Here is a 19378-nt window from a genome sequence, read left to right as displayed (position 1 = left end):
TAAATTTCGTAAATACTGAATTAGAGGAATTAAGAGATGACTAACCTCCACCTCAGATTCTATTCCATCTCTAAATGGTAAGATTCGGTAGGGTTCCAAGTGAGGCTTAGTTTTTCATTGGTTGAGGAAGTCATTATTTTAAGATTTAAAAAAAATGGGACCAGAACAGGGATCAAAGTGGAGGAACTGAGGCATGTGCTGCTTAGGGTCAGGGCTTGGCGGCAGGGAGGCTCTCAGCAGAGAGGGAGAGGAGCTTCCTCTACATTCACCAGGGCAGGAATCAGGCAAACATGGACGAAGCCCTATCCTGGCAAGGAAGGGAGTGTGACTGGCTAGGACACCTGCTGTCTGCAGCCAGCAGGAGACTGGATGGAGGGGAGGCCCGCAAAGCTGGGATCCCTGAGCTAGAGCAGCACCCAACCATCAGGGAGACAGGCTGGTGACGGGCTGCATAAGCACCATTCCAGCCATGCCCTCCCTAGTCCACTACAGTAGGACAGACCAGCCAGTGGTGGCATTAGCATGCAGCCAGGGACTGAAAAGTGCTGACTGGTCACATGAGGATAACGCTTGCAGAAGCCAGTGTTTCCCTCCATCACTCACTCCAAAGATCCTCCCTGGGTACATCAGAGGACCAAACACCAGGACCCACTGTGTTTGAAAGCTACCAACTCCAAACCTGTAGAGAATGCATGCATCACGTCACACTGGGTTCAGATGGCCTTGCAATTATTCCCCATGTGGCTCAGCACACTATCTCACCAACCATAATTACCCTAAAGGCTAAGAATGAATTTTCTCAATGGGGTGCTAGAGGCAAACACTCTAACAACACGGCCTCTATGCCCAGTAAGTGCTCACTAAATACTTCCAGAAGAATGAATGCACATACAGAAGAGTTGTGGCTTTCCCCACGGGTGTTTTTAAAGAGTTAAATATGCTTATGAAACCTATCTAAAATATTTATTTTAGTCATTCAGAAAGTATTTTTATTGGACACGCTCCTGGTATTTAAAACACAGTCAACTTATTAAAAAGAAAGTGACTAACGCAACGGAATGGGTGCACGTGGCAAAGCTCTTGTGGAGAATGTAGTAAGAGCATGGTTACACAAAAGTACACAGACTCACACACAGGTGTGTGCTGATCCAGAAATGAAGCAGAAGCACCAGAACTGCGCTGTCTGCAGAAATGTGCCCAGGGGGTGAAGGGCTTTCTGACTACTCACGGCAATTGGCCTCGTCCCGGCCATCCTGGCAATCTCGGTGGCCGTCACAGCGCTTCCAGTTGGGAATACACTTCTTTGGTTGGTGGCATTCGAATTCAAATCGGTCGCATCGCCCAAGTTGGGTGGGAGTGGAGGCAGCAGTGACATTTGCTAAAATAAAAGATTTTTAAAGTTCACTTTTTAGTATTGAGGGAGCTGGCCAATAACAGCAACCAATCAATATGCTAGGAGATTACGGTGCTTTAGAAATTACAGTGGGAACCTGAAGACAAATGCAAGTTCCAGACAGAGAACTCAGTAGATACAGACATCTAATGTTGCTTCCTCACAGGATCCCACTAAAGCCACAGCCAAGAGATTGTTTTCAAAGACCTAAATCCATGAGGACGTGGATAATGAGATTTGGGACGTGGAAAGCAGACAGACAGCAGTATGTGACTAAAGAGGCCAGTGAAGGCTGCATCCTACCTTAAGCCGTCACAGGAGAAAGCTCAGAACCAATCAGATCAACAACACACAGTCCTCCAAAAGCTCAGAAACTGGTATCTCCCAACCAGAAGTGAAGAAGAAGGAGTTAAAATAAGGGAACTGACTGAATGATGTTTAAGACGCAGCTACATTCCCTATATCCCCTCCTATCAGTCCCACCAGACAACCGATCCATACGTCACCCCAATAGAAGAATGGAGGGTTGTTGTTTGGAGAGGGTAAAAACAGAGAGTTGTTTAGATAGGCGTAGTTGAGAGCAAGTATATCCTACCGATAAAAGGGGGATTAAACCTACATATGGGAGCCTCAGTCCTCTTCTCCGAGGATCCTAGCAATAAGGTACTTATTGTCCAGGCAGGAGATCTAATAATCTTCTCTGGGGAAAATGACCAGCTTCAGAGACTAACCCTGAAGTAACCGAGATTCAGAGTTCCCCCATGGTTCCCAGCCATGAACCTCGAAGTTGACAAGCCCACCCACGTGCTCAGAATTACTTAGCAGTTCTTTAGTCCCCAGCCTTAAACACAAGCAGAGCAGCAACCAAGGACTATCTGAGAAAAAGCTTTGACAGGAAAGGCAGAAAGCCAAACAGAGCCCCCAACCCCCAAAAGGCCCTTTACAGGCTTTGCAAGAAAACTTCAGAAACAAATATCCTTAATATGTTCAGAAAGAAAGAATATATATTTATCCATGAAAACAAAACAAAACAAAACAGAAAACCATAAAAAGGGACAGTGGTAAAAACGGAAAAGCTCTCAAAGTTAAAACCATGATAACAAAAATGAAAAACTCGGCAAAAAGTTGAAATATAAAGTTGAGTAAATCTCCTAGCAAGTTGGGGGTGGGGGGGAAGGGAATGTTAAAAAATATAACAGATTTTTAAAAAATAAGGAAGAAGACCAGATCAGGAGACAACATATGAATGACAAGAGTTCCAGGAAATAAGAGAAAACAGAGAGGGAAATATCATTAATAAAAATTTCAAGAAAACTTCCTTGAACTAAAACATATAAACTTCCATAATCAAAAAGCATGCAAGTGTCTACTACGTTGGATGGAAAGGGTCTCACAGCAAAGCACATCATTGTCAAATTTTAAAACACTGGTGCCAAAGGGAAGATTCTACAAGCTTCTAGAGGATTAAAAACAGGTCACATATAAAAAAAAAAAAATCAGAATCAAAATGGCTTTTGGATTTCCCAAAAGCTGCTTGAAGGCAGTAGAACAAAACCTTCAAAATTCTGGAGGAAAATTACTTACAATCTAGCATGCCAAACCCAGCCCAACTATCAATTAAGTCTGAAGACAGAATTAAAACACTTTAAGACAAGCAAGACCTCACACAGGCCTCCCACATGCATTTTCTCAGGCATTTTCCAGAAAATGTGCTCTACCGAAACATGGGATTAAACTAAAGAGAAAAACTGGGACACAGAAAACAGGAGTTCCAACAGGAGATGGAGGTAAAAGCAAGTACTGAGGATGATGATGGTGCAACGTCCTAGAAGGCAGTTGTGCCCCAGGTATACAGGGCAACTAGTACAAACCAGAGCAGCAAAATTCAAGAGACAAACACCTGAGAGCTGTTATCACAGTGTCCTTGGCCACTGCATCATCATATTCACCTGACAAGGCTACTGAAGGATGCACTCCACCCAAACAAGGGAGTAAACTAAGAAAAAGCAAAACACAAGATCCAAGAAACAAGGAATCTAAACTGGGAGAAAGGCAAAGAGAATTCCAAGGAGGCCATGAAAATTTCAGCATAACAGGCACACAGGAGGACTAGAGAACAATCTGTCCAGAAAGGAGAATCCAAGTTGTTAGAAGGAATATCTCCAAGAGAAAAACTGGACCTGATACATCCCTGGACACGTTGACCTGTGGAAAGTTATCCTGAGTGGTGACTGAAAGGCAGAAAGCATTGGCAAATGGTACAAAACAACCTAAGCAAACAAATGAAAAAGCAATTATTAACTTTAGGATATTTTGCCTATTCTACAGTTTTAATTGGATTTTCAAAAGGGCTTTCCCTAAATCCCAGAAACACTCTGCAGAAACACAAGGTACACGGAGACGGGTGATAAAAAATAAAAAGGGGGAGAAAGCCAGGCCAAGGCAAATCATGCCACTTATTCCTGGACAAGAAGAGAGGCATCAGAGGGCTACAATACTGGGGAGGACATGATCGTTCATCAGTATGGGCCTTATCAGAAGAAAACTGAAAGGGGAGAAATATGAGGCTGATAAACCAGTTAGGAGAGTTCTACATTAAACAAAGAAGATCCACAAAGAAGAGCTACAGACAACAACGAGTTTAAATTTGTCCCAGCACTGCACACAAAAAAGAAAGTACAAAAGCTGAACAGGATACATAAACAGAGATCTGCTCAACGGATTAGTCAGAATTTGCTAGAGTCTATTAACGTCCTGGTCAGAGTTTTAATAAGCAAAAACAACTTGGAGAGGATAATCAAGTTATTCAATAAATACGTAGGCCTGGAGGGGAAAGGACAGACACAAAGTTTTGTTTCGTTTTTTACAATTCATTTTAATTTGAGAAGCATTTAGGGGATAACTGACTATTTGCCTATTATTGTAGGAGACACAGAGCAGGACTCAAAGTAGTAGATGGCATGATCCCCCAAACAGGAAATCCACACAATGGCTATGGAAGCAAAGATCAACACACATGAAATAATTAGGAAGCAATATACAGCAGATCCTAGTTAAGAATCAAAAGGTCAATGGGTAAGTTTAATGAGACTGGAAAAGAGATGGAAATCAGTTCAAGGAATCAGTGAAAGCGCCATAGAGGTGGTACTTGAAAGGAGAATAATGCCCTATTTGTTCAAAGCAGAAATCCCAAACTTTAGTGAACCTACAAATCATATGGGGATCTCCTGGGCTCCACACAAAAATTCTCATTCTATGTTTTTTCTAAACACCCCAGGTGATTCCATTAGGGTGGTCTTTGCACCATATTTTGAGAAGTTCTGATGATATTAACACATCAAGGTCTCTTTTGTTATAAAATCCATGCCTCCGTTTGCACTGACGGATGGTGGGTTTCAGTGATAAGGAAAGTAGGAAGACGAGGTTGAGGATACAGAAGTTCCTGCTGAGGGCAAAACCTTGCTGCAGGTGCACAGGCAGGAAAGAAGCAAGTCTATCTGGAGAAGGTGAGGAACCTAGCTTGGCTGAGGTAAGGAATCCAGGGAGGCAAGGAGGAGTCAGCTCATAGAGGGCCTCGAAAATAGAAATTGTCAAAAATTGAGCTTCTACACAGGAGAACAAGAGGAAACTCAATATGGCAAAAAGACCACCCTAGTAAAACCATCATTTTTAGAATGTTTTATTAAAAAAAGCATAGAATCAGAATTTCTGGTTGGAACCCAGGAGATCCCTATATGATTTAGCTTCACTAAAGTTTGGGATTTTGATGTTTTTAAACAAGGAAGCCATGGAATGAACATGGTCACAGAAGAAAGGAAACGATCATGCAAAGCATGCAAACAATTATTTGTTCTCCTATTATAACTGAGTTTGAAGTAGACTCCTGTTTAGGAACGAACACAGGATCCTTACCTCTGTTCTGCCTGCAGTTAAGAGCACGCACGAGAAGGGGTTTCAAGGTCTACGCCCGCCTCCAACAACATGGTGACTACAGACCTTCAGCTGCCTCTTTGAGTTTAGCCACTAGATGGCAGTGCTTACCCTTCTTTTAGTTGGACAGGCCAGCCAACTAGCAAGTGGAATTGGGCTCTCTCCCCTGAGAGTTTTAACACACACACAAAAAGTGCCACATTAATTCCAATTTGTACTTTCCCACTAAGAAGGCAGCAAAGGTGGCACAACCACAGCCTGGGTGGAAATCAGGGTGGCTGGCCTCTTGCAGGAAGGTCAGAGGCCAGTTATAGAGGATGAGATGCTCCCATTCAAATTTCCTATGCGTCTGTGATCCAGGGAGAAATGCTAGAAATCAGCCTTCCCTGGAGGTGCACCATTAGTGACAGGCAACCTGGCCACACAGCGGAGGCCCAGACAGCAGGGCATGAGGCCTGGTTGGGTTGTGCCCAGAGCACACCCCCAGAAGGTCCTCTCCACAACAGCAGAAGAGGACCTGGGCCAGAACTCACCAAGCGAGGGGCAGGCTTCCTCATCTGAGCCATCTGCACAATCTCGGTACCCGTCGCACACCCAGGTGTCCATCACGCAGGTCCCACTGCTGCAGCGGTAGTAATTGGGCAGACACGTGGAGGGCGCAGGAGTCGAGAAGGGAAGAATATGTGAATCTGAGAAAAACACCAAGCAAGGAAACCCAGAACATTAGAAGCAGAACATTGATCTTAGACCAAATGCGTCCCAAACCTAGTGCGGATGTCCCAGTTTTAGCTGTACCTGCTGAGGGAGGCCAGTGCCAGGCACAGCTCTGAGCAGTGGCTAATCTAGAAATCATGTATAACAAGTTGTCAGAAGAGGCAATATCCTTTTCTCTTTTGGGGAGTAGATTTCCCTTACTTACTATATTTGATTTGGGCTAATAATATTCAGGTAAGTTTGCTTTCGCAGGGGCTGGGGGAAGAAACAGGTGGCTGAGGAGGCACAGCATGGCTAAGAGAATTCCTACTGAGGTGAAGCATTGTTTTCTAGTTAATTCAACCTCAACTACCCCACGACCTGGTCCAGAGATGAGAATGCCAGAAAGGAAAGGGGCAAGTCTGCATTCCACATGAGTGCTCCTCAAATGCATGGTGGAGCACACAGGACCTGGGGGTTTAGTAGCATGCAGATTCTGACTCTAGGTCTGGGGTGAGGTCAGAGATTCTGCATTGCTAACAAGTTCCAAGGAGATGCAGATGCTACTGGTTGCAAACCACACGGTGAGTAGGAAGGCTCTAGACTTCTCACTCTGCCCTGAAAATACAGAATAAACAGCCTGAAAATAGGAGAAACCAACCACACTTTTTTCAAAATGAGAAAGAGGAACAGAAAAAATTTGAGTCACTATTCTCATAAAAATATGCCCCCCAAAACACGGAATAAGCCAGGCACACCCTACAGAGCTGGTGGAACGATTCCGGTGTGCCTTGGTGATGGGGCTGACCCAGGACCCTGGGGCCTCTTACCTCCACAATCCTTCTCATCAGTCCAGTCCCCACAGTCGTTCTCCCTGTCGCATTTCCATCTGTTGGGGATGCAGTGGCCATTCTCACACCGAAACTGGAAGTAGCGGGAGCAGTTTGGGGCTTCTGTGGGGTTTTCTGTGGAGATCAACCAGGTCATCAGTCGCTTCCCCTGCACCAGTGTGAACACGGGGCTCCAACTCTATGCATCCTCCTCCAGACCCAAGTTCCAGGGCAACCCGCACTTCCCACCCATAGAGAGATAAGGCAGCTTCAGGCACCCAGTGGGAAACAAAAAATACACCTACGACCTAAACAAAACCCCATCTTCCCAGCCCCTAACCCATGTTCCTCTGATCTATACTATGATATCCTGAGAATGATCACCTGAATTTTAATTCTGACATTTCACTAAAGGAATAAAACAACTCTTGATGGTAAGCCAATGGTGACAATAACTATTACACGGTGGCCTGTCACTTTTAAGGGGAGGTCGCTCCATAATATTTACCATAATTCCTTATCTACCGTCTTCCTTATACATAATGTGGTCTTCCCAACTGCAGAAAGGAAAGGAGATCAAATAAACTTTTCCCTAGCACCTGCTGGGTGCCAGCTGCCCAGTTCAAGACTCAACACCTCGTGTGAGGATTCAGGAACTGGCAGCAACTGCTACTGAGTTAGGGGAAGGCCAAGTCTGCAGTGGGGGTGTCGGTGAGTGTCCCTGTAACTGCAGGCATCACTGTAACTAGAGGACTAGGATGCGAGGAGGCAGATCTGACATCTTACCGCAGTTGGCTTCATCAGAATAATCGCCGCAATCATCCATCCCGTCGCATTTCCAGATTAAACTGATGCACACTCCATTCTGACACTGGAAACCGAACTCATCACAAACCTTGTGGAACTCAGGATCTTGGGCTACAGAGGAAACAAACATCCATGAAGTCCAGGAATTTCCAGGCTGAGGGGTCGAAGCAGCAGTGCTGCTCAGAAGCAAGGGGGAACAGCAGTGAGTCCTGGCAAGGGACTGTCTGGCTAAAACATACCTTGAAAGCAAAAGCCAAACCTAATCTAAACAGAGCACACTCTGTTAATTAATCCATTCCATGAATCTTTACCGAATCATGTTATGAGCTGAGTTTATCCCCCCAAAAATCATGTGTTTAAGTTCCAACCTCCAGTCTCTCAGAAACAGGACTGTATTTAGAGATAAGGGCTTGAAAGAGGAAAAGTTAGAATGAGGTGATCTGGGTGGCCCAAATTGAATAGGCCTGGTGTCCTTACAGAAGAGGAAATGTAGACACGGATGTGTACAGAGCAAAGACCGTGTGAAGAGCCAGGGAGAAAGCAGCCGTCCACGAGGCCAGGGAGAGAGGAGGAACCCAACCCTGCCGACACCTTGAGCTTGGTCTGCCAGCTTCCAGGCTTGTGAGAAATAAACTTCTGTTGTTTGAGCCACCTGGTCTGCGGTACTTCGCTACGTAAGTCCCAGCAAACAAATACAAGAGCTACTCCAACGAGGGCACTGTTTTAAGATAGGGCCATAGCAATGCATAAAACAAGCCCCGGCTCCTGTGAAGCTCAAGCAGCAAAATGAACAGACAGGTCCAAAGCGGGGCGAGTTGTGGGAGGACCATCGAAGCAGGGTAAAGGGCTGTGGCAGGCTGGAGGTGCCATCTGATACAGCACTGGCAAGGAAGGCCTCTCACTCTCAGTGACCCTTGAGCCAAGACCCTGGTCACTCGCCATCCTGCCCTTTATGCATACACCCACTACTGAAAAGCAGGATTCCTTAAGCAACAAAGGAAGGTCTTTCTCAGAAAAGGCAAGCTTGGACACTCAACCTAGACGTGTAAGCTAAATAGAGGTGCAACTCCAGGGTGGCCAAACCCCTCAACACTCATCCAAGACCTGTAAGTTATTAAATACAGACACAACCCCAGGGTGGCCAAACTCCCGTGCAAGTTCTTTAGTGACCGTGAGTCACCTCCCCTGCCTGCCCCAACTCACAGCATCCCGCAAACGCCGCATCCTCATCGGACCCATCGCGGCACTGGATGATTCCGTCACAGACCATGGAGTGGAACAGGCACTGCTGGCGGTTCTTACACACGAAGTCCATGAAGTGCGTACAGAGGGGCTCTGTAAGGGATCCAGAGCGGGGAAGAGGCCATGAGCACTGTGGCTGGCTGGGCCCTCTAGCCCTGGGCAAGTGCCTACAGGTACAGATGTGGCTTCAGGAAGCAACAGTAAAAACCACCATTTATTGAGCAGTTGTTTTCTGCCAAGCCTAGAGCTAAAGCACTTGACATCAAGTGCATCATTAAACCCTCAAGACAACATTAGGAGAGATTTTATTGTCGCTAATTCAAAAGGAGAAAACAAGGGCAGTAGCGTTAAGTAGGTTGCCAAGAGTACACAGCTGATGAAGATGAAGCCAAAAGTGAAATCCAGAGCTGTCTGGCATCAAACCCCCTGATCTCAAGCATGATTAATATGATACTGACTCTCTAATATGGGGATACGCAAATTTTTCTGTAAGGAACTAGTCTAATGGAATGCACTGTGTCCCCCCAAAATTTGTATGTTGGAGCCCTGATCCCCAATTTGACTGTATTTGGACATAGGGCCTTTAAAAAGTAATTAAGGTTAAATGAAAATATAAGAATGGGTCCCCAACTCAATAGAATTAATGTCCTTTGAGAAGAGAGAGACACCAAGAATGCCCACACAGAGAAAGGGCCATGTGAGGACACAGCAAGGAGACCTTCATACTTGAACTGCAACTGGCTCTCTCCAAGGTTTGCAGCCTGACGGCCTTTGGACTTGAACTATAGCCTTAGTGTGTCCCTGGGTCTCCAGCCTGCTGGAGCAAATTTGGGACTTGCCAGCCTCCAAAACTGCATGAACCAATTCCTTAAAATAAGTCTATATATATACATATGCATATCCTATTGGTCCTATTCTTCTGGAGAATCCCAACTAACCCCAACTAACACAACTAGGAAGCAACTATTTCAGGATTTTCAAGTCATACAGCCTCTGTCACAACTGCTCAAGAGTCCACTGCCGCAGCATGAGAGCAGCCATATACAATATGTAAACAAACAGTAGTTACTGTATGCCAATCAAACTTCATTTAATAGAGCAGGTTAGGGACTGGATTTTGCCTACAGGCTAGTTGGCCACTCCCTGCACTGATACATTAGCTCTCAATCCGGACTGCACAGAAGAATCACCAGGAGCACCATAAATGTTCCAACACCCCAGCCACACCTACGCTAATTACATCAGAATCTCTGGGGGTAAGGTCCAGGCACCAGAAGGTTTTAAAGCTCCCCAGGTAATTCCCATAACCAAGGATAAGCACCAGTGACCCAAGGCAATCTTTCTGGGTCTAAAGAAAACTGAAGATAAAAAGGGTCACCTGGCCAAAAAATGCCTACCCACCCCCCACTCTACCCCCAGTGATACTCAGCAACATTAATAAAACCTATCAAGTAGAAATAAGTGGCCGATTCAAAACAACCAGTCAATTAATAGAACAGATTTCAACTAAACAGTATGAACTAATTCACTGAAGTACAAACTAATCCCACCATCGCCCCCAACCCTGCTTCCTTTCTTCCTGCTCTGCTTTAACCAAACCATGTCCCTCTGCCACGATCAGCCTCCAGGAGTCCTAGCCAAGAACTCGGGGATCAACTCAGTTAAAAGCTAACCACAAGCAGATACTGAGGAAATGAAAGGATTTAGTCCAATATACGCTCTTCACTCACAATCACCAGGCCTGAGTGCGTCCTGGGGGCAAGGAATGAACTCACCGCAGTGCTGTTCATCGGAGCCATCAGAGCAGTCACGCAGACCGTCGCAATGTTTGCTGGATGGGATGCAAGTGCCATTTGGGCAGCGGAATCCGTTGCACTTCTTCTCTGAAAGAGAATTCAACAGTACGGAAGAATGATGAGGAGGAAACGGGCAGGCACTTACACACAGTGCTGGCCAGAGTACACATTGGTACCACCACTGGGGAGGGCAAATTTGGCTATAACTAGCAAAATGACAAATGTATATACACTTTGACCCAGTAATTCTACTTTTGTAGAAATGCATTCTATTTCACAACTGAAAAAAATGATGTAAATAAAAGTTTACGACCTTGTACTTAATGTAAGTACAAGGGTTGCATTACAACACTGTTTGTAATAGACTGAAAACTACCCACAAGTGTTGCATTGCAAAACTGTGTAATAGATTGAAAACAGTCCATCAACAAGAGACTGTTTAATAAATTACTGTACTGTACACTGGAACACAGACAGCTATAAAGAGATGCAAGAAGTGCTCTATAAAAATTATGCCTTAAACAGTTCTGTGAAAAAAACAAGGTGCAAAGTTAAACATGATGGGTATGAAACAGCACAACAATACAGAGTATACTTACATTTGTTTATATATGCACAAAAATATTCTGAAAAAATATACAACTTGGTTTCCTATTAGGAAAAAGTGGGAACTGGGCAGGTGAGGAGATCAACCTTTATACCTTTTTGTATCTTTTCCATTTTGAACATTTCCATTTTTATAAGTGTGTGTGTATATGTGTGTATATAGACACACACATATATACACACATATACATATATATGTGTATATGTGTGTGTATATATATATATATATTTTTTTTTTTTTTTTTTTAAGGCAGAGTCTTGCTCTGTCACCCAACTTGGAGTTCAGTGGCGTGATCACAGTTCACTGCAGCCTCCACCTCCCATGATCAAGCAATCTTGCCACCTCAGCCTCCTGAGTAGCTGGGACCACAGGCGTGCACCACTACGTCTGGCTAATTTTTGTATTTTTTGTAGAGATGGGGCCTTGCCATGTTGCCCAGGCTGATCTCAAATTCCTGGGCTCAAGCCATCCTCCCACCTCAGCCTCATAAAGTGCTGGGATTACAGGCATGAGGCACCATACCTGACCTAAGTATACTTTTTAGAAGAAAAAGAAAAGCTTCAATGAACAGGAAAAGGACAATATGAATCCTGACTATGAAACCCTAGTTTTATAAAGCTCTTTAAATCACTCACTACCTTAATTCTGGAGGAATTCTAAGGCAAAGCTGTTTTGGAGAAAGTTTGCGTAGAAATGCTAAGAGCCTGAGGTTTCACAACAGTTCCAGGGGAAATTAAACTAGAACTAAGGTATCTTGATCAGAATCTTTAGTACTAGGTCATCGTTTCTCCTGAGCAAAAAGTTACTGCCAGGCATTGGACTTGAAAATCAGTTCTGGCCAGGCGCAGTGGCTCACGCCTATAATCCCAGCACTTTGGGAGACCGAGGTGGGCAGATCACTTGAACCCAGGAGTTTGAGACCAGCCTGGGCCATATAGCAAAAACTTAATCTTTACAAAAAAATAGAAAAATTAGCTAGGCGTGGTGGTCCACCCCTGTGGTCCCAGTTACTCAGAGGCTGAAGTAGGAAGATGGTTTGCGCCCAGGAGGTCAAAGCTGCAGTGAGCCATGATCACACTACTATACTCCAGCCTGGATGACAGAGTGAGACCCTATCTCAAAAAAAAAAAAAAAAAAAAAAAGAAAGAAAGAAAATCACTTCTAATGGGGCAGTCATAGATAGCCTTTGCAAACCGAGCTCTGTGTAGAATCACTCCTTGAGGATTAGGTATAAGCATGAAAATGTGTTTTAATCCTGTAAAAAGTAATCATTTCTGGGAAATTAGCCAAAGGATATCAAACAGAAACAGTAAACAGGCACCACTATTTGGAGAAATGGTTAATGTCACTAGGTAGAAAAAGTATTTTAAAAGAGGTATAAATCAAACCTACGTGAGGCAAACACACACATTACATTAGTGGAAGCAACTAAAAAGATACAAATCTAATATCAAGGGAGACTTGCGGAAACATACAACCTATTACTAGTAGAGACACATTTGATGGAATCCCTTGGAAACCCAATCTGGTAACAGAGAGACTCAAAAACTGGTCGGAACCTTTCACCTTACAACTCCATACTGAAGAACGCCTCTCAGAAAATATCTCAAGGAAAAATCAGGCCATTTCCAAGGACATGAATAGTGGTACTAGCATAACAGTATAAATCTAAAAACCTCAAACGCCCAATCAGGAAGCAATCAGGTGAACTAGGTTATGGTAGTACAAAGTGAGTACGCATCTTCCATGAAAATGCTTACTACAGAAAAATAGAGTTGCATAAACATCTTTACTTGAGGAGTAGAACGTATAACATGTAGACAACTAACATCCTCTGCAAATTTGGAATGTTTGGCAAAAGGATAGAGAACCTTAAAAATATATGGTTTCAAAAAGCATTTTAATTTGTTTACGTGGCAGCATTTTATATAGTTTGTGTGGGGGGCAAACTGCTTGCCTGCAACTCTTAAGACTATATAGTATACTCTGATACATCATATGGCAATACAACATAGAAAGTAGATGGGCTTATTCGATTTCAGAATGTAAATAGGGGCATAGGAGAACAGCATTTCATCCCCTGGCTCGCTGTTGCCTCCCTGCCTGAGCAGCAGACACTGGGGAGGCTCAGGGAGGGAGGTGGGGAATTTGCATTTACCACAGTTGACTGGATCCTCATCGGAACCATCCTGGCAGTCCGTATCCCCATCACATGCCCACCGCTGGGGGATGCAGTGCCCGTTTCGGCACTGGAAGTTGGAGGCCTCACAGGTGTGATAGATGGCTGTAACAGAGAAGAGACACACAGTTGCACACCCCTCATCTCCATCCTCAGCCAACTGTCCAAGGGGGTGGGCTGAAAAGAGGTTTGCACGAGGTGGGAATATGGTCTGAACTGTGGGAGCGCCCAGGTTTCTCCTCGGCTGGGAATTGGGCACTGGGGCTGACCTTGCAGTGGAGGGCAGCTCCCTCAATGGGGTTGAGCCGATGGATTTATAAACATGACCCAGGCCATTGCCCAGACACAGATGCACACGTTAAAAAACCACTCGCCCTTCACAACAACCTGTGAGGTAAGTATTATTCCCCTTTCACAAATGAGAAACAGGCTTAGAAAGAATAGGAAACTTAGAGATCATTAAGCAGTAACACCAAGGCAGTCCAAGGCCCAAGCCTGTACTTCTTCTACTATACCCTGGTAGTTTACCTTCTCACCTCAATCCTCTTACTCATCCAGATGCTGAGAAATAAGGAGTGGCAGCCTGTGCTCAGGAGACGGAGTCCTGGACCTGGTGCAGCCACCGTGTGGTGACCTCAAATTCACCAGTCACGCAGTGACACCTAAGGGCCCTGCTAAGTTCTGGAAAGCCATACGTTACAATTCTTAAAAAAAAAAAAAGATTTCAAATGTGAAAAACCTCAGGCCAAAGGAAGAACATAAAAGAATCATCCAAAATCACAAAGAAAGCAGCCCCAAGAACCTGAAATTGTCTTTCTGCAGAGTTGAGAGCAACATCTACCAGCCAATAATATGTGGTGTCCACTATAATCACTAAAAGCAAAAAAGAAGCTAGTGAAACAGAGAGTCACTGTTAAAAATGAACAGCCCCCTCCACACACGTGGGCTGAGGCCACCTGGAAGTCATTTAGAACCATCTCAAAATCTCAGTCAAACACTAGTTCAAATGCATAATATGTGCCTCAAACCCAACCAACACTCCTAATGGTCCTCTCCATCTGATTTCCTCTTCCTCCTCTGAAACAGAAAGCTGTTTGTGTCTGTTCATTGCTGAATGCAAGCCAGGACTGGCCTTGTTTACAACCAGCATAAAATAACAGAACCTAGATAGATGGGCTCTCTGTTAGTTTAACTGTGTGGACAGGATGACTCCACAACAGAAAAAAACAAAACATACAGAAGTGGGTTGCTGAGAGCAAACTAGAGTTTTCTATTCAACTGAGACAGTTGGCAATAAGTTGCCCAAGGACTGGGGAAATTGGTTTATGATGTCCTCAGGAATTTTACTGCATTTGAAGCTATTTTTTGCAATGGTCAGAAATCCAAAGAACCTGATTTTTCAAACCACTTTAAAACAAGCGGTGGCTCATTATCTATGTCTTCCCATCTCTCCAAAGACTAAGGCTGTATTTGGCAGCATGTATATACAACTATAAGAAGTTTCAATATTTACAACCTTTGGCACTCAGAATCCATTAAACATCTTTAAAAACTATACTTATTTCTGATGAGAGGAATAAATGTATCATGCATGTTACATGAGTTTCTGCCCCAGTAACAGCCATCGCCTGGAATACTTTTGATTTATTCATGTCACAAGTCTGACAGCCTTTCAAAAAAATCCCTCACCAACACCTTGCTCACATTCATAAAACATAAAGTTGCCTAAACTGATTGCCATGCTAATCTAGTTATTATTCAGCCTCTGCACTGCATTTTTAATTGAAAACCATTTCAGAGTGCTAGTGAAGTTTCCAAATGACAATTCTGGGAGGTATAGCTGAGATCTCCAGATTCTATCACAGAAGCTGAGTTCAGAAAGAGAAATCAGTTTGCACAATTTCATTCAAGTGGCCAAGTATGGCTGGAATGCATAACACATTATCTTTTTCTAGATTTTTCTGTCTTCTTAGTAACTTACAAGCTCTGATTTTGAGTGCCCGGTAAATACTGCATGCTTAATACATAATTTTTTTTTTTAATTACAAGGATGGAAGACATGGACTTTAATCCAGACTGAAGAATTTAGGGAAGAAAAAGAATCCTCTGCATGGTGGGATTCATTGTGACTATAAGAATGGTGAGGTTCATGTGGTAAACAATCATGGAAATCTAGTATCAGTTTCTAATATAGGTCAATATCCTACAACTTAATCTTTGACTCAGGCAGAACTTTCCTGATTCATCAAGACCTGCTGGAACACCTGATTAAAAACATTAACCAAACATGGGCAGAGTAGAACGGATGAAATAAGTACTATAACAGGGAAAGTACTGCCTTATTTCTTACAAAGCACTGACTATTAAGAAGAGAATGAGGGCCAGGCACGGTAGCTCACACCTGTAATCCCAGCACTTTGGGAGGCCAAGGTGGGTGGATCAATTTGAGGTCAGGAGTTAGAGACCAGCTTGGCCAACATAGTAAAACCCCATCTCTACTAAAAATACAAAAATTAGCCAGGCCTCCTGGTGCACACCTGTAGTCCCAGCTACTCGGGAGGCTGAGGCAGGAGAATCGCTTGAACTTGGGAGACAGAGGATGCAGTAAGCCAAGATTGCAGCACTGCACTCTAGCCTGGGCGACAGAATGAGACCCTGTCTCAAAAAAAAAAGAAAGAAAGAAAAAGAAAAAAAAGTGTATGAGAAGGGGACCAGGTGCAAGTAGCTCATGCCTGTAATCCCAGCACTTTGAGAGGACAAAATAAGAGCATCACTTGCACCCAGGAGTTCAAGACCAGCCTGGACAATATGGCAAAACTCCACCTCTACAAAACATACAAAAATTAGCCAGGCATGATGGCACGTGCCTGTAGTCCCAGCTACTCAAGAGGCTAAGGCGGGAAGATGGATTGAGCCCAGGAGGTCAAGGCTACAGTGAGCTGTCATGGCGCCACGGTCCTCCAGCCTGGGAGACAACAAAACCCTGTCTTAAAAAATAAATAAATAAAATAAAAAGTAAGTGCATAAAGAAAAAAATGACTATCATCACAATTTGAATGATTGAAAGAGAAGAAAAAGCATAAAGTATAAAAAAAGAACACTGAAAAAGAAAGGGCAGATTTGAAAAAGAACCAAACAGAAATTCTACATACAAAACATATACTCACAGAAATAAAAAAAATGCTCAATGTATATGTGAAATAGCAGATTAGAGTTAGCTGAAAAGAGAATTGCTGAACTGGAAGATAAATCTAGAGAAGTCACTCAGATTCTACATAGAGTCATAAAGCAACAGCAAATATAAAAACAGGAGGGAAGAGAACAACAGAATGAGGTAGTCCAATGAATGGCTTAGAGTAACTGCTGAAGACAAGACCAGAGAAAGTAGCCAACAGGTATAGTTGAAGAGTTAGTGGCTGTAACTTCCCAGAGTTGTCTTTTGAAAAATTCTCAGATCTTAAACAAAGTCTCAAGCAGGATAAGTAAAAATAATTCCACACCTAGGTAGGTGAAACTAAGAGCAATATAACCTAAAGGTAATTGGAAAGAAAAGAATGTCTGTTATTGTTTGAACAGACGACTAAGAGCAGAATTCAAATCAACACAAAAGAAGCCAGAAAGAAATGGAAGAATTCTGTGAAAATACAGAAAATTACTAAAAACCTAGAAACCCAGACCCATCTGAATTCAAGATTGAGGATTAAAGATATGTCTATACTAACAGAACCTTAAAAGAGTTTGCCACTCATAGACTCCTGCTGCAAAACCCCTGAAGGATGTGCATTGGTGGAAGACATTAGCAACAAGACACAAAGGTAGCTGGTAATAGCTGTGTGCCTATGCAGAAGAATGGTTATTAAAAAAAAGTAACAATGAAGTTTAGGATTTTTCAATATAAAACTAAAATACTAAATATTTAGTGTTTAAAATACTAGGTATTTTAGTACTGGAACTGTAGGCAGAGATTTGGATCAAATTCTAAAGTCCCCATATATCTAGGAGAGGGGAAAGATGTTAAGAATATACATAAAATGACTACAGGTAATTGTTCTTAAAAGAAAAAAACACACAGAAATCAGATGTATACATTTAAAAACAATAGCGGTGGGTTGAGGCGAATAAAGAAAACAGCCCCATGGAAATTAATAGTGGGGAAAAGCAAAGCAAAGAGGACACACAGCAGAGAACACATCCAAGCTGATGCCAACAGGAGGTCAGTTACCCTGACCTATTTCTTTTGGCACTGTACCAGCTTAATTTAGTAGGTCTGAAAATGAGGTGTCATGTCACACATCACCATGAGCTCACACCTGACCTCCAACTATTTTGAGATGACAAAGAAGGTGGATCATCCTTGAAAGGTTTGGAAGAACAGCCCTTGGAACAAGGCTGCAGTTGAGCAGCAAGGACTCTTAAGTTTTCTCCAGTTTGCCTTGCCGGAAGAAAATCAGAGAAAAAAACCCAAGAGTTTATACAAGCTTGCCTACAGAAATGAAGTTATCAATTCATTCTGTAAGACTGGCACACACTGCTGAAATACAAATTTGAGTAAGGCAGTTAGTTGTGTTAACAAGATGTTCAATCATACTGCAATTTACAAACTGCAATGTCCAAGTGCACCCTTCTAATCTATTAACTAATTATCCATCCAAACCCGAAGCTTCCAAACAGCATTCATGCATTTCCTGTGCCAATGGCAGCTCCCTTATGGGCCTCGGTTCTTCCTCCCTCTGCAGGCTTATATACAGAGAGAAGCGTTTTCCTGCAGTCTTTTCAGAAGCAGAGGTGAAGCCACAGAGGCTGCACCAGAAAGAATATGGGTGGACTTTACAAGCGAACAGGATTTGGTAATATCACAGAATATCCCGTGTGATGTATAAGGCATTTGAAGAGATCCATTCACTTCCTTAAGGCCATTATGAGGTCACCTCTAAACTAAAACGAATGGAGGGAAGCAGTTGTGCAAAATTACTCAATCCACAAAGGTTCTCTGAGCACGTACTCTATTATGTGCTGGGCACTGCAGAGAATACAAAAGAGTAAAAGAAGAGGTCACCTCTCTCCTTGGGGAAGCAAGTCTAAGCCAGGCATAATGCACAGTTATTTATCCTTAGGTTTGAGATATAACAGATGTACCTTCTTTGTATTTGCTTTTACCAATTAATAGGCGTGCTTTGAGCCGCCAGATGCCGGGCAGTGTAGGAAGTGCTGGGATACTCTGGGGGCAGAGGAGGTTAAGGCATGAGATTTAAAAGTCCAATAACTCACAAGATTAATGACTGGCTTCAGATAATTGAGAAGCTGACTCAACAATGAATTGCACAATGAAGTCTGAATTATCCGAGTGTAAAAACAGATCTGTCCTTACCATAAAATGTTTAAATGAAACATCTTTATTTCCCTAGTCCAAAATCACTAGAGGAGTTCAAGACAGAACTGAATAACAGCTTCTCGAGGAGGCTGTAGAGCAAATTTACTCAATGAGTCATAAAACCTGTTTTTTATTCCTTGAATTTTGTTTTATTTGACAAATTATAATGGGGTACAATACAGAGTGATGATTATAAAATGGAATTTGTTTTCATTTCTCCACAAACTTCCCAACTCCTTGCACTACCTACTGCCCATCACCCCCAGTCTGCCCTGCCCCGTCATAACGTATATGGCCACCATTCATCCACTCATCATAAAAATAATGTACAACAAAAGAATTAGAACGCAACAAAAGAATTAGAACATTACCCCTACCTTATAGCACCTAGCACTTGCCTTGTATTCATGTTGTTTCCATCTTTACCTTTAATAAAATCTTAGCCAAAATGAGTACAAACACAGTTTACATTTTCATTGTCTGGGGAACTCCCTGATGCTCCATTTAAAAAACATGAACTAGTTCAGTGC

At 43.1% G+C, this 19378-nt stretch overlaps 1 protein-coding gene across 1 annotated transcript in view; it reads right to left on the bottom strand.

Annotated features, from left to right (window-relative positions):
• Positions 1-19378, bottom strand: part of SORL1 (sortilin related receptor 1) — a 179197-nt gene that overhangs the window by 35955 nt on the left and 123864 nt on the right. Inside the window, exons 26-32 of the mRNA XM_050755570.1 lie at positions 13457-13582; positions 10671-10778; positions 8857-8988; positions 7633-7764; positions 6847-6981; positions 5857-6012; positions 1229-1378 (exon numbers count right to left, since the gene is read on the bottom strand). Coding sequence (XP_050611527.1) covers positions 1229-1378; positions 5857-6012; positions 6847-6981; positions 7633-7764; positions 8857-8988; positions 10671-10778; positions 13457-13582 — 939 coding nt within the window. The remainder of the gene's footprint in view (positions 1-1228; positions 1379-5856; positions 6013-6846; positions 6982-7632; positions 7765-8856; positions 8989-10670; positions 10779-13456; positions 13583-19378) is intronic.

The sequence above is a fragment of the Macaca thibetana genome, chromosome 14 (genome assembly GCF_024542745.1).
Source record: "Macaca thibetana thibetana isolate TM-01 chromosome 14, ASM2454274v1, whole genome shotgun sequence".
In the NCBI taxonomy this organism is placed as follows: domain Eukaryota; kingdom Metazoa; phylum Chordata; class Mammalia; order Primates; family Cercopithecidae; genus Macaca; species Macaca thibetana.
This window is presented reverse-complemented; position numbering and strand designations above follow the sequence as displayed.